The sequence below is a fragment of the Mus caroli genome, unplaced genomic scaffold (genome assembly GCF_978045245.1).
Source record: "Mus caroli unplaced genomic scaffold, Mus_caroli_1 scaffold_6, whole genome shotgun sequence".
Taxonomy (NCBI): domain Eukaryota; kingdom Metazoa; phylum Chordata; class Mammalia; order Rodentia; family Muridae; genus Mus; species Mus caroli.
The window spans coordinates 4,307,491-4,322,671 of NW_028227261.1; the positions used below are offsets into that span (position 1 = coordinate 4,307,491).

Here is a 15,181-nt window from a genome sequence, read left to right on the forward strand (position 1 = left end):
GCACACATCAGTACAGAACAGCGGTGGCAGCAGCAAACTACCTTTATTGAGTTAGTCATCCTGGTAGGTATTTTATGGTTAGGGAACTGAGGCCTGTAGGATTTCTGAAATCAACCCAATTTTTGTTCTGATAGTGTCTAATGTACCCCATGCTGGTGGTCCCCAGTTAGGCAGCAACTCTCCTCCTTCTTTCCAACTTCCTCCTTCTTCTTATTCACAAAAGGTCTGACTAGCCAGGAATTCACAGGGTGACGAGAGTCCCACCGGCAGATAAAGGTGTGGGCCACACCTATTCCTATCTTAATCACTGTTGTAAAAATGAGCTGAACCTCGAAAACAACCGAGAGTCACCGCCAGACCTAATCAGAGGCGCAAATATACTTTTTCGAATGTGTCAGAATGTTTTCTCATTCGAATTTAAAATCTTGTCGCTCCTTTGACAGTTTTTAAAGTTATCATATTTTTCCTTCTAAAAAATTACTATCGTTAAAATAACAGCCTTACGGTAATGTCACCAAGGCACTCCGCTAAGCGGTCCGGGTCGATCTTCCACACCCACGGGAGAACACTGCCCACTCAACCATCCACAGCCCTCGGAGTCACCGCGGCTCACGGGTTTCTCCGCACCGGCCGCCTCGGATCCCAGGAAAAGCGAAACTCGGGAGGCGCGGCGTTTCTCGTCGCCGCAGCCCTGAGGACAGCGAGGAGAAAACAAAAAAAGCGAACTGAAGCCGGCGCGTGTGTAGCGGCGCTGCGCTGTCCCGGAGTTCGGTGCCATCTTCCGCTGTGCGCACCGGGCGCCCACAAGTGACCCCGCCAGGCCCAAAGCCGCGGTCGCCGGGAACCTCCAGCTAAACGCCCGCGGCCGCGAAAACAAGTGCGCTCCGCCCTCGCGGACGTCAGTGGCCCGCCCCCATCCTGCTCCAGCAGCCGGGACACCCCCGCCCCACAAAGGCCGAAGCTGAGGCCCCACGGGAGAAAGCGGAGCCCGGGCCGCCGCCCTCCGAGACCCAGGCCGCTGCTCGACCCCGCCCCGCGGAGCCCGCGGGCTGCCGCCCCTCCCCCACCAGCCGGGCGGTGGGAGCCCCCGCACCTCCCCCGCTCTGAAGCTCCGGAATCCTGTCAGCACCGCCCCCGCATTCGTCCGCTGCCGCAGAGCCTCTTGGGAGTTGGAGTTCCGAGATAGTCTCTAGACGCCGCGGCGCACCGCTAGGGACTACCACTCCCAGAGGGCAGCGCGCCGAGCGGGCCACACCCCCACATGACGAACTCCAGACAACCCGGACTACATTTCCCGACGACCCTCGCGACGCTCCCGCCCTCCCTCCCGAGACACGAGCCGAACTGGGCGTCAGGTCGGGGAGCCGGTCGGGTTCCCGCTCGCTGTCTCCGCCGCCGCCCCCCACAGTGCCTCTCCCGCCTCTCCACAGCGCGGGTCGTGGGAGCTGCATCCTCCACTCAGTTCGCTGTGGACACTCCAGTTCGGGATCAGCGAACCTGCGACGCGACACCCCGACACCCCCGTCACCTCCAGCCCGGGCGACCCCTCCCCGGCCGGGTCCGCCCTCGTCCTGCGCGGTGCCGGAGCCCCCTGGCCCTGAGCGTCCCGTGGGCCCGCTCCCGCACTCCGGCCTCGGCACTCCCACAGCCGCCGCCCCCCACCCGGAACATGGACTCCGACTCCTGCGCCGCCGCCTTCCACCCCGAGGTGAGTCCGAGCTTCGCTTAGCCGCCCCCTCCCCGGCCTCCGCTGCACTCCGGGCCGAACCGGACCCCGGGAAGCCGTCTCGAGCCCTGCCTCCCTCCCCCACGTTCGCCCGGCGCCCCCAGCTGGGGCCCGCGCCTCTGCTCCCCGCCGGTCCCTCCCGGGCGCCGCGCCCACCCTCCGCCCCGAGGACATGGCCCTCCGCCGGCCTGCCTCGGGCTCGCGGGGTCTCCTCCCCACTTCCCCGGTGCTGCCCGGCCCCCTCGGAACGGCCAGGCGCGCGGTCCCGCCGCCCCCCTCCGCCGGCCAGGCCGCGCCCCGCCCCCACGGCGCCCGCGTCCGGGGGGTCGGTACTCCGGAGCCGGTCTCCCGCGCCGCCCCTCCCCCTCCTTCCGGGGAGCGGCCCCCGCGCAGCGCCTCGGGGCCGGGGTCGCGGTGCGGGGTGTGCGGCGGAGGCGGGGCGGGGCCCGAGGGGTCCACGGTGTCGCAGCTGCGGGCGGGAGGCGCCGGGGCCTGCGCGGCGCCGGGACACCCACCCGGGACCCGCGGGCGTCCCGCACCCCACGGGTGGGCCCCGCACCTTCCGGGGCCTGCGCGGGCGGGCGTCGCGCGCCATCTGCTCCGGGAGGGAGGGCGGGTCCCTGGCCGCCGCCGCGGCGCCGCCCCGCACTCCGGTCCGAGGCCCTGATCTCCCCCCTCCCCCCCGCGATGTTCCCTGGGGCGAAATTAAAGTTTTTCCCGAGTTGGGGCCCGGTTGGACCGCCCTGTGGCCTCCCGAGTGCCGGGAGCGCGCGGCCCGCTCGGCTGCCGGTCGGTCGCCTGCGGGGCTGGCCGAGGGGCGGGAGCGAGCGGCCTGGTGGAGCAAGTTGGGACCGGGTTTGAAAGTGCTGCGTTGCGCGCCGCTTTGCGGGAGGCTTTCGGAGGTCGACCCGGTGTCCCGTCCCCCTCGCCCCCCAAAACCGGCGGATCACCTGAGCACGGGTGGGGGTAGCGATAAGGTGCGGGGAGCTACCGCAGGGAACGTGCCCGGAGCCCCGATGCTCAGCCTTCTCGGGAGAAAATCCCTTTTTGTGATGGGTGCGTGGCGGCCGTTGAGAATGGCCCCTGAGTTGGCTGATCCTGCATAGGTCTTATGTCTTCCGTGCGTACTTAAACCAAACGGTGTTTCCCTTCGGACTCTTTCCGAGGAACATTTCGGTGTTGTCATCCCGCCCCTACTTTGGGTGAGGATGTCCCCTGAGCTGCAGAGGCTGGGTCCCCTTCCCTGCCTTGGCCTCGAGGGAGGGAGTCAGGTTTAGAGAGCAAGGAAAGATTAAGTAGCTGATCTTTGAAATCACTCCGAATGTGTTTGTTTAGAGCCACAGCTGTGGTTCGTTTTCAGAGTGGGCAATCTGTAGCAAAAATGTAGATGTCGGTGTTCCTGATAGGCCTGCAGGGACAAACAGATAAGGCAAATGCCAAGAGGTAGACTATAGACAGGCTTTTATCTCCTAGCCAGTTTCCAGTGTTCTTGGCACAGAATCTTAAAACTCCTCTTTCCACCTTAAGAAAACTGTTGTTTCTTGACCCCCAACTTACCTTATCTTGTTTCTAGACTAAATCCTGCAGGGTTTTGTGACTTGGCAATAAAAGTTGCAGCTTGCTTTGTTTTGGTCAGTTCCCTCCGCAGGAGTCCCACTCACTGACTCTTTGTTCCCTCTACAGGAGTACTCCCCCACTTGTAAGAGGCGCCGGACTGTGGAAGACTTCAACAAATTCTGCACCTTCGTCTTGGCATATGCGGGCTACATCCCCTACCCAAAGGAGGTAATGATGATGGGTTTTGGAGCCATATGCCCTGTGCTTTGGGTTCCTGCTGCAGGTGCTTCAGCAGCCTGGGTCTGGAAGTGCTGGGTGCCAGCTTTGGACAGGCTGGCAGGAATCAGTTTCTTTGGGACCAAATCAGCCCTGGCAGGGACGAGATTTTTTCCAAAGCTTTAGTAGGCTTGTCTAGAAATCACTTAACATCCTTTTTTTTTTTTTCTTTCTGTTTAACTTACGTTTGTTTCCAGTCACTCTTGTGATCCCTCCACTCAGAAAGATGAGGGAGATTTGTCAGGCAGGAAGCAAAGTGTGTTTGTAAGCACCTTGCTTGGCCGCTGCCTGCTTTTTTTTTTAAAGAGCCAGTATTTGGCCAGACTGAGTGCCTTTGGAAGGGGTGGGCTGGTCTTTCTCCCTCTGCTTTGAAGAGGAGGACACCCTGGTCACAGAAGTGGGCACTTTCTTGCCATAGGCTCCAGGTGTTGCCTCTTTCTCAGGAATACCAAGTGGGCTTCTGTGTCCTTGGAAGCCTTTCCCTTGCCAAGGAAAGGGCAGAAGGCAGGGATGTCAGCTGCTGTGGGGCTCAGGCTGCTGGAGTCCTGTGCACATCAGGCAAAGCTACAAACAGTCTGGTGTTTGGGGAAGCAAGCTCTCCGGAGGCATGGGTTAGTCTTCCTTGCTGTGCGTCCTCTGTACCACGTAGAACATGGCCACTCTTGGCAGAACACTGAGTGTAGGACGAGTCCAGCACTTAGCTTGCTGTTCGGGGCACTCGTTATCTACTTAGATTTTTGCAATATTTTGGAATGTCTCCTTTTTTTTTTTTTTCTCTCTCTCTCTTTCCACCCCCAGACCGGGTTTCTCCATTCCTAGACCAGGCAGACTGGCCTTGAACTCAAATCTGCCTGTTTTTCCTTCAAGGCATGTCCCATTTTGCCCAGCTTTTTTGTTTGTTTGTATTTTAAAGAAGGCCAAAAGTTTGAAATAACTTAAACTCACTCGATTAAAATGTATTTGTTGGGAGGACAAATGGAGGGAGTTAAGTCTTCCTTATTGAGAGAAGAATAAACTCTGGAGGCGTCTGGTGGGTTTCTGTGGGATTTGGGAAGGTGGAGATAAACTCAGCCTTGCATGCCCGCTAAGCACTCTGCTGCTAGTCTACCCAGTTGCACTCTGGTCTGAACCCCCATATTTAACCATAAGCTTAGCTCTGTCTCTGGGGCAGACAATGAGAGTTCAGTGAGGTAGCCTGCTGCCACCTTGTTATGCTCATGAGGTTGGGGGGGGGGCAGGAAGAGGGATGGTGCAGGAGCACTGACCGTGGATGGGTGCTCCTATCTATCCTTAGAGCTGGCTAGATTACCAACCTTGCCTTGTTGCTCTGTATTTCAGGAGCTCCCCCTGAGGAGCAGTCCCAGCCCCGCCAACAGCACTGCCGGGACCATTGACAGCGACGGCTGGGACACTGGTTTCTCTGACATCACGCCTTCAGTGCCCGACCGATGCTTCAGCCACCTGCAGCCTTCCCTCTTGCAGAGAGCTAAGCCCAGTAACTACCTGCTGGACAGGAAGAAAACTGACAAGCTGAAGAAGAAGAAGAAGAGGAAGCGCAGGGACAGCGACATGCCTGTGAAGGAGGGATTCAGGGAGAGCCTGCTGAAGCTGGAAGCTGCAGACCCATATGTGGAGACTCCCTCAAGCCCCACCATGCAGGATATTCCCCAGGCGTCTGTTGACCCCTGCTCAGGCTGGGACTCTGACACACCCTCAAGTGGCTCTTGTGCTACTGTGTCACCTGATCAGGTCACAGAAATAAAAACTGAAGGAAAACGGACTATTGTCCGCCAGGGAAAGCAGGTGGTGTTCCGAGACGAAGACAGCACTGGCAATGATGAAGACATCATGGTGGACTCAGGTGAGGAGTTGAGCCCCTAGGGTCCAGGCCCCTCAGGTGGGACCAGAGTGTGCTTAGTATTTGAAGGAGAAAGTGTGGAAGGAAGGGTGGGTAGATGCTCATAAAAGAGTTGTTAGCTCCTGGAGACCGCCAGGTTGCTCTGCAAGCCCCAGTGGGAAATGCCGTGGCCCATGAGTGACAGCTGGAGCGGTAGTCTGGTCACACTTAGCCACTGTGTCTCTTGAATGTACAGTTCCCCAGGGAAAAGGGGCTTGGGAGGCCGCCTCTCTCAACTGTTGGTTTCCTTACAGATGATGATTCCTGGGACCTCGTCACCTGTTTCTGCATGAAGCCCTTTGCCGGCCGTCCCATGATCGAGTGTAACGAGTGCCACACCTGGATTCACCTGTCCTGTGCGAAGATCCGCAAGTCCAATGTTCCGGAAGTGTTTGTCTGCCAAAAGTGCCGGGACTCCAAGTTTGATATCCGTCGCTCCAACCGGTCCCGAATGGGCTCCCGGAAGCTGTTTCTGGACTGATCTGGAGCTGTGGAGGAGATAGGCGGGACTGGAAGGGCCTGGGCTCTGGCCTCTGATAGTTGAGCACAGAACTCGCAGCTCTGGTGCAGGCAGACCCTGCCACTCAGGTGCCTAAGCAAAGGACAAGCCGTCCAGATAGAATTGTACATAGCTAGTGAGCAGATCAAACGGTCCAAACTGCTGCTCCAGCTATGTTCTCTGCATTGGAGGCAGAGCGAGCACCAGGTCTGCCTCAGCTAACAGTGAGGGCACACAGTCATTGTTAGCCAGTGGCTGCCATTGGGAGCCGGTGCTAGCTGTCCTGTCTCTGTGCTTGGGAGTGGAGATGTTGTTCCCCTGGCTGTTTGTTCTCAGTGTTGCCCTTTTATCACAAGTGTCTACACAGCAGCCGTCCAAGCTGCCCGCCCCTTTGTGGTCTCACTTCCTTGCCTCAGTTGTACTTACTGAGCCACGCGCGGAGCTGTTTTCTGAGAGGTCTGGTGTCCCCAAGAGGAGCCCTGGGTGGGGGTGAGCAGTGGTTCTTTGGGTTTTCACTGTTGGTGTAAAGGGAAAATGTGTAGCCGCCTTTCCACAGAGTGAGGGTTGGGGTGGAGGTGTTCTGTGTTCATAACTCAGTTTCTTGTTTTGCACGATGTAAAAAAAAGCATATTTTTTTTCCCACAATACAGCCCAAAGTATTGGCCACTGTTATACTGGGTGTCCCAGCTCTGCTGTTGGTGCCCAGTCCAGTAACAGTCCACAGAAGACACTGTCCTTGGGCCCTGTGTGCTGTTCTTCAGATAATGGGTGAAAAGAATGGGCATTCTGCCTTCCATACAGGTTCCTGGGGCAAGGCAAGGTCTGAGTGCTAGAGCATCAGCTTGCAGAGTTTCAAAGGTGTGAACCAGAGCCCTGGTCTGAGTGAGGGCTGGCTCAGCTCCTGGACACTGGTGGTCCTGGGGCAGGGGGAAGGGAGGAAGAGGGCGTTGGCTCTCAAACCAGCATCTCCAATGCTCGTTCTTTCTCAGCAGTGTTTCCTACCCGTTCACCACAGGTGTTCTTTGTCAGCCTGAGGCAGAGCAGAGTGGCCAAGTGTGTTACCTTTCTTCCCCTTCCTGGAGTACCTTTGTAGGGTCACCAGGCAGTCTCCCACGTTGTCTTAAGCACCAAAGAAGCTCAGTGTAGACTGTAATTTGGCAAATCAGAGCCTTTTTTTAAAAAAATATTAGCATCTTTCCCACTCACCCAGTTTAACTTTCTTCTTTTTTTTTTTTTAAATCCTGTTGCTCATATTAAAGTAGACGTACTGCTGAGCTCTGTAGATTGTGCAGACCTCAAGGGGAGAGCTCTTCTAAAGAGAAGGAGCTGTGATAGAAACAGTCTTGACCCCAGGCTATTGTGTGGCTCTGATGGGACAAATACCCAGGACAAGTTAGAGGAATTTGCCAAAGACCTGCCCCATGACAGTTCTTGTCCAGTGTCTTCACCCTGAGAATAACCAAAGTTGCAGTAGGTTTTTTTTTTTTTAAGTGCATTTTAAGAATATGTGTGGTTTTGTTGTGGAACAGTGGAGCTGGCCATTATTACACGTGCTCAGAGATCAATGCCTCTGGAATACATTTGACATCTGTTTGTGTTTGCTTGCTTTGTTTTTAAGGGGATCTTTCCCTGTGGGTGGTGTCAGAAGTTGGACACCTTGGTTTGGGGGTAGGTTGAGCTGGGCAGCTGCAATCAGCTTGTTTATGCAAACTGGGTGTGAGCCTCTTTGGGCTCCTGGTTGATGGCTGATGCTGGTTGGGAAGGGTCAGCTCCAAGTAGACCCCTCCCGTGGGCTTTGGCCAGGCCAGACACAACATCGTTTACATGTTCTGTGTAATTATAAAGTTTATGTGTATAAAGCAAGCTGTTTCTGTGAAACTGTATATTTTGTAAATAAAGATATTGCTACTTTGAGGTCTGTGTCTCCTGGGCTGGTGTCCTGTGCTGAAGAAGGCTGTGGGTCTCCCCAGTTGCTTGTCAGATGGCGGATCTGGCAGAGCCGAGCTGATGATGAAAAGGGACCGTGACCCCTGCTCCACTTCTCCAGTTAGCTCTCAAACCCAGTGTGCACTTTTGAAAGGCTTCCCTTTCCCTCAATTCCTGTCACACTTGTCAATTCAGGTGTGCCGGCCACCCCTACCCCCTACCCCGCACTTGTCGGAGCTTTCAAAGCCACAGCCAGCCATTAGGGCCCTTTGAAGTTCCGGACTGGTGAGGTGAGTCCAGTGCTAGGCATCTTGTGCCTGTATAGTGATCAGCTGGGTACCTCCCATGGGATCCAAACCTTGTCTGGGAAGCTGAGATGAATGAAGTGTTGAGTTCAAGGCCAGGCAGGCTCTGTACCTGTCTGTAACGGACAAGCCCAGCCCTGCGGGCCGGCAGCCCTGCAAGCCAGAAACTATTAGCAGAGTTAAGAGTCGACGCTTTTTTAGTCCAGGTTTCCAAGGTTGTTTACTTGGGCACAAGTTGTAGGAGGTATTCCTCTGCTCTAACTTCTTTAGGGAGCAGAGCAAGTCCTGCTCTGGCGCCCCGAGCCTGCGGACCCCGCCCCTCAGGCTCCGCCCCCCGAGGCCGCCGAGCCGCCATCTTTTTTAGGGGCAGTGGGCCCATCTCCGAGATGCCGAAGTCTTGCGCGGCCCGGCAATGCTGCAACCGCTACAGCAGCCTCAGGAAGCAGCTCACCTTCCACCGGTGAGGGATGGGGAAGCCGGGACCCGACCCTACGGAACGCTCGCGGGCCTCGGTGCACTGGGCGGGAGCTCCGGGAGGCCCAGGCCAGGGTTTGCAGGCGAGGTGGACCGGGACTGCGGAGAGGGGCCGGGCCGGGCCGGGCGCGGGCGATGCTCCTGCGCGCGGCCTCACGGCCTGACCCCGCCGCCCCCTCCTCGCCTGGAAGCAGTAGGTGCTCAGTGCGAACTAGATGGGCGTGAGTGGCACCTGGCCGTGTCCCTGCTCTGGCCCCTTGCGCCTGCGTCACCTCGCGGGAGGCCTGGAGGAATGAGTGCTCCCAGGATGGCCGGGCCTCAATGGCAGGGATTTCGGCTGTGGGAAGGTGGGAGATCCCCGGTCCAGCAGCCCTGGGACCCCTTTTCCCCAGCAAGACTCGTGCTGAGCCCTTTCCAGGGAAGCACCCTTCAACTGCTCCGGCTTCGAGCGATGTCTGTGCCTTCAGGGCTCAGTTCCTGGCAGCCCGCACCCTGTACACTTTGAATGTTTCTGCTGAAGAGTAGCAACCATAGAAAAATACACACATCAGTTGGCAGCCACAGATGTCTCCGCTGGCATCCATTTACAGTCTCTTCTCCCACCTGCCCACAGGGAGATAGCTTGCATGTGGCCTGCGTGGCTGTGGCAAGGTTTGCACCTTAAGAAATGGAATCTCTCTCTCTCTTCCTTCCGGGCCCTGCAAGAGTCATCCTTGCCCCACAAACACTATTCTGCATAGTATTCCATTGACCACAAGCCAGGATGTGTGCTCTGCATGGAAGGGCCTCCGGGCGGGGGGGGGGGCGGGGAACACACACCTCTGTCCGCTCTCATTCTTTGTTTTTAAGTTAAATTCATTTGTGTGTAGAAGAATCGCCACCCTCTTGCCATGTCTCCCATGGGATGGATGGTCAGAGGACAGTTTCGTTCCTGTTTTGTGGGGCCACAGGGATTTTGCCAGGTGCCTATCTATTTTAATAGCCACCTCCTCCCTTCTTTTGAGACTGGGCTCTTTTCTGTAGTTCTGACTGAAGTCAGTGAATAGACTATGTACCCAAAACTGGCTTTGAACATTCAAAAATTACCCCCTCCCTTAATGCTAGCATGCTGGCATCCTGTCTGGGAGACTTTTATATTTTACTTTGGTGTGGGATGGAGCTCAGGCCTTCCAGAGTAGTGGGTAGGCAGGTGCTCTACACACCTCGACTTTTTTTTTTTTTTTGGTTTTGGTTTTTCGAGACAGGGTTTCTCTGTGTAGCCCTGGCTGTCTGTAGACCAGGCTGGCCTCAAACTCAGAAATCCATCCACCTGCCTCTGCCTCCTGAGTGCTGGGATTAAAGGCGTGAGCCACCACGCCCGGCCACACCTCCACATTTTTAAACTTTTTTGTTTTGTTTTTTTTTTTTGAGACAGGGTTTCTCTGTGTAGCCCTGGCTGTCCTTGAACTCACTCTGTAGACCAGGCTGACCTTGAATTTACAGAGATCTGCCTGCCTCTGCCTCCAGAGTGCTGAGATTAAAGGCCTGAGCCACCACTTAAGTGTTTATGGCACAATCACTACATGTCCTGGTAGGCTTCCTGAGGACAGTTTAGATCTGTGTGTACCCCATGCTTTGACATCTCTCTTGTGCCCTCCCATCTGCCTCCTGACTCTATCCTTGCTTCAGGCTAGTGTTGCTTCTGTCAATTCGAGAGGGCTGGTCTTGTGTAGCCCAGGCTGACTTATGAACTGGACCCTTCCAGGTATTCACCACTGTGCCCCGCCCAGGTCTCGCTTATACGTCTGTGTCCTCTATCCCCCTTTGTCTTAAAGGAACTCTCAATAGCTTTTGACTAGGCAGGTCTCTTCCCACTCCCTGGGCGCATCCTGACCTTTGTCCCACATCTCCCCTGTCAGTCTCCATCCCAGAGTCCTCTCTACTTCCTACAGAGTGCTGGCGTGCTCAAGATGGAGCCGTTCAGGGCTTCTCCCTAGTGCTGAGATCGATGAGGCTGGCAGGCTCTGCAGGGACATCCCCGGGCACAGGTGCCCATCTGCCACTCTGAGCTCTGCCAGTCTGAAGAGCACCTTGAACTTGACACCTAACGCATCAAACTTGTGTTCACCCAGGCCTGGACCTCCGAGGACTCTCCTTGTCCTCCTCCTCCTCCTCCTCGTCCTCCTTGTCCCTCCTCAGGGACGTGGAAGCGTGGAGCTCCTTCCCTTCTCTTCTCTCATCATCCTCGAGCAAACCTTGACACCTGGCTTTTGCTTTTTCCTTCTTCCCTTCTTCCTTTCTTCCTGCCCTCCCTCCTCCTCTTCTCTCGACACGTTCCCCACTCCAGGCTCTGCTGTGCTGGAGCTCACTCTGTAGGCCAGGCTGGTCTCAGTGTTGGGATTAAAGGCAGGTGAATCATTCTGTAGCCTAGGCTGCCCTTGAACTCACTTCAGTCCTTCTCCTCATCCAGATCCTCCAGTGATGCCCCTGCTACCTAAATCAAGCCCTGGGTGTGTCTTGTGGCCCTTCTTCCTCCAGGTGCCCCAGCCAGAGCAACATCTTTGTCCCCTGCCCCCACCCATCCTTTGTAAAGGCCGGGTCTTATCTTCTTACTTGCTGCGGGGTCTGTTCAAATGTCACCCTGGCCGGCCCTCATTACCTACCACAGGGCTTCTTCCTGTTGTTTTCACCTGCTCCGCCCGCCCTCACAGCCCAGCCATCTCAGTGTGGCTTGCTCCTGTCTGAGGTGCAGGCTCCTGAGGCACAGGAACTTGGTCCTGTCCACTGCCACCTTCTGGCAGGAAACCAGAGACTGGCATGTGGCAAGCTCTTGAAGGGCTAGAGGTGGCTCCTGGCATGCGCTTTGGAAGCGTAGCTCCCTTGGGCTCCTTGCCCACGTTTATGATCCTGGGATGCCTATATATGTGGATAGAAGCCAGGGTGAGTACCTGGATGACTAACAGTGGATTACTGAGTTTCCAAAGCTGTGCCATTGGATGCTGTGCCCACAGGTTCCCCTTCAGCCGCCCGGAGCTGCTGAGGGAGTGGGTGCTCAACATCGGCCGGGCTGACTTCAAGCCCAAGCAGCACACGGTCATCTGCTCGGAACACTTCAGACCCGAGTGCTTCAGCGCCTTTGGGAACCGCAAGAACCTGAAACACAATGCTGTGCCCACGGTGTTCGCTTTTCAGAACCCCACACAGGTAGGGTGCTAGCCTGATGTCTAGCCAGTGGGTCTGCGTGTGTGCTGGGAGGGGACCTTACAAAGGAGTCGCAGCTGCACTGAGGATCTAGCTCAGTTGGTAGAGTGCTGGACTAGCATGCGGGAAGCCCCTGGGAAACAGAGGCGGGTGGGTTATTGAGTTCGAGGCCAGCCTGGTTTATAAGGTGAGTTCCAGAGCAGTCAGGACCACCCAGACAAACCCTATCTCCAAAAACCAAAAAAAAAAAAAAAAAAAAAAAACCAAAATAAAACAAAAAAAAACAATAAAAAGCCCAAAACAAAACAAGCAGGATAAGACCCTGCTAGAGCTGGGCAGTGGTGGCGCACCCCTTTAATCCCAGCACTTGGGAGGCAGAGGCAGGTGGATTTCTGAGTTCAAGTCCAGCCTGGTCTACAGAGTAAGTTCCAGGATAGCCAGGGCTACACAGAGGAACCCTGTCTCGAAAAACCAAAAACCAAACAAACAAAAAGACCCTGCTAGAAAGACAAAAAGTAAAATAAATAAAAAATAAAATAAAATAAAGCCCCTTTAAAGTTGATCATGTGTCCTGAAGACTGGTTGTAGTTTTTTTTTTTTTTTTTTTTTTTTTGCGGGGGGGGGGGAGGGGGGGCAAAGGTGCTTGTCTAGCATTCACGAAGCCCTGGGTTTGATCCCTAACACTACATAAATCAGGGCTGTGGGCCATGGCCGTGGCTGTGTTCAATCCTGGCTCTCCAGAGGTGGAGGCAGGAAGATCAAATATTCAATCAACCTTGGGGTCTGAGGCTAGTCTGAGGTACAGGAGACCCTGTCTCAGAACAAAAAAGCCAGGTATGGGGGCTGGAGAGATGGCTCAGTGGTTAAGAGCACTGACTGTTCTTCCGAAGGTCCTGAGTTCAAATTCCAGCAACCACATGGTGGCTCACAACCATCTGTAATGAAATCAGATGCCCTCTTCTGGTGTGTCTGAAGACAGCTACAGTGTACTTACATATAATAAATAAATCAAAAAAAAAAAAAAAAAGGAAGCCAGGTGTGATTGTGCATTCTCAGCTCTTAGAAGGCAGAGGCAGGAGGATTGCCACAGATTCCAGGCGGCAGCCTATACTGCGACCTAGGCCATGTGTATAGATAGAGTGCAGCATGACAGCTTTTAGTGTGGTGATAGGGGCTGAAAGAGGTCTAAGCATGCTCAGATCCCCAGTTTAACTGCACAGTCCTCAGCGCCCCCATGTTGAATTGGTGAGAAGCTGCGGATGGCCACAGTGGTCACTGCCAGCAGGTGGCAGGGACTCTGGGTCTGTTTCAAATCTTTCCATCGCATGGCGCCGTAGGGCAAACGTCCATTGAGCGTGGTTACCAGGCTTCGTTTGGGGTGATGTAAATGACTCAGGTCCTTGGTGCTGTAGGGACCTGTCTAGGTGCCACTGCCTCAGGATTTGGGGACATATCTAGTGAAAGCCAGTGTGAGCAGGGCTGGATTCAGTCAGTATTGTTCGGCTGAGTCAGGAGACTTGGGTGGGCGTCCTTAGGTTCCACTGTGTCCTGCTTCAACCAGAGAACCATGTCTTAAGAATTGGTTATGGGAGAGAGGAGCCACTGCCTGCGCCTCAGAGAGGTGGGCACACCAGAGCACTCCACACATCCCAGAGTGCCCTGTTGTGGTGGCTTCCTGGTCAGGCAGTGCTCACAGGCTTGAGTCTGGTGAAAGGTGAGGCTATTGCCTGAAGACAGCAGGGTTGTGAGTTCAGGGTTCTTTTCTCAGGGAAGCTGTGGCCTCAGGCTTCCTCCTCCTCCTACCCGTGAGAGCTGGAGACCTGGACTTGGAGGGCGAGAGGGAGGGAGAGGCGGGCTCCTGACTGCAGAGGCACAGGGCAGGGCCATAGCCCCCGTGCAGGGATTACTGGGATGGACAGTAGCAGCTGCAGGGTCCGGTGTGTGCCAGCTCAGCCAGCCTGACTCCGCCTGCTGTTCCCAGGTCTGCCCTGAGGTGGGGGCTGGTGGGGACAGCTCAGGGAGGAACATGGACACCACACTGGAAGAACTTCAGCCTCCAACCCCGGAAGGCCCCGTGCAGCAGGTAAGACCCTGGGTACGAGGTGGTCTCAGAGGGACGAATGAATTTTGCTTCCAACAAAATGAAGAAACCCACTGCCCCAGAGGACCCGACAGAACAGGAGCAGCGGGGAGAGGTGGCCGGGCTTCAGAGCTTCTCAGTCAACCACCATGACAGCTCATCAGGGTTGCAGAAGGGGAAATGGACTGGGGCTAAACCCGGAGGGTAACGGGCAGCTGTGGCCCCAGCTTGTGCCGTCCTGCTTAGGACACAAGGCTCTTCCCAGCACTCACTGACCTCTGTCCTTAGGTCTTACCAGATCGAGAAGCAATGGAGGCCACCGAGGCCGCTGGCCTGCCCGCCAGCCCTCTGGGGTTGAAGAGGCCCCTTCCGGGACAGCCGTCTGATCACAGCTATGCCCTTTCAGACTTGGATACCCTCAAAAAAAAACTCTTCCTCACACTGAAGGAAAACAAGAGGCTTCGGAAGCGGCTGAAAGCCCAGAGGCTGCTGTTGCGGAGGACATGTGGCCGCCTGAGAGCCTACAGAGAGGGACAGCGGGGACCTCGGGCCAGACGGCCGGCACAGGGAAGCTGAGCCTGAGCAAGCTCTGGGATGTGGGGGTGGTGGCAACACCCTAGCAGGAAGTGGTGTCCTGGCCTGCTGTGGGCGTTTCTACCTGCTGCTGATGCTGCAGATATCTTGAGAGTGGAATGGGATGCTGTGACAGGCGGTTGTTGGGTGGGGGCCCAAGTACTGCAGAATGAGAGGCATGGTCCCAGGTCTCCTGGGCTGAGGCTGTCAGCTGTGGGGCAGCAGCAGTGACCAAACGTGAGCCGTCACAACCCTGTAAAGAGATGCTCCCAGAGGGAGAGCTGGCCATTCTTACAGCCGGTGGGGTCCTTACTGTCTCCCCATAGGAGCCATTCTGATGGCAGGCAGGCAGGCAGTGCAAGGGTCCCTGTCAGCCTGTATTTCTGAGTGACTCTTTTTCTGCCTGGTTCGTGTAGATGTGGAATAAATCTTTTGAAGTCTCCATGCAGGCTGTCACTTGGTTGTGCTTAGAACTCCCTACCCCGTAAAGGACAGACAGGGTGTGACTACCCTGACTACAGAATTGACTTAAAGGAAACAAGGCGGGGTGGGGGGCTGCGCGGACACAGGCAGCTCAGTGGTTGACCAGTTGCCCCTGCAAAGGACCAGAGTTCGGTTCCCAGCACTTACACAGTGGCTCTAGGGGATTCTACGTCTTCCTATGACTTCTGGGGGACTCATGGGAACA

At 55.9% G+C, this 15,181-nt stretch overlaps 2 protein-coding genes across 2 annotated transcripts; both read left to right on the forward strand.

The window, feature by feature from the left end:
* The first annotated feature begins 1,334 nt into the window (after positions 1–1,334).
* On the forward strand, positions 1,335–7,869 carry Phf13 (PHD finger protein 13). The gene is made up of 4 exons (XM_021161518.3): positions 1,335–1,708; positions 3,410–3,511; positions 4,898–5,420; positions 5,711–7,869. The coding sequence occupies exons 1-4, from the start codon at positions 1,670–1,672 to the stop codon at positions 5,935–5,937; spliced, it is 891 nt and encodes a 296-aa protein (XP_021017177.1). The 5' UTR covers positions 1,335–1,669; the 3' UTR covers positions 5,938–7,869.
* A 632-nt stretch (positions 7,870–8,501) lies between these two features.
* On the forward strand, positions 8,502–14,937 carry Thap3 (THAP domain containing 3). Its single transcript, XM_021160852.3, has 4 exons — positions 8,502–8,646; positions 11,651–11,843; positions 13,822–13,923; positions 14,209–14,937. The coding sequence occupies exons 1-4, from the start codon at positions 8,573–8,575 to the stop codon at positions 14,494–14,496; spliced, it is 657 nt and encodes a 218-aa protein (XP_021016511.1). The 5' UTR covers positions 8,502–8,572; the 3' UTR covers positions 14,497–14,937.
* Positions 14,938–15,181: the final 244 nt, after the last annotated feature.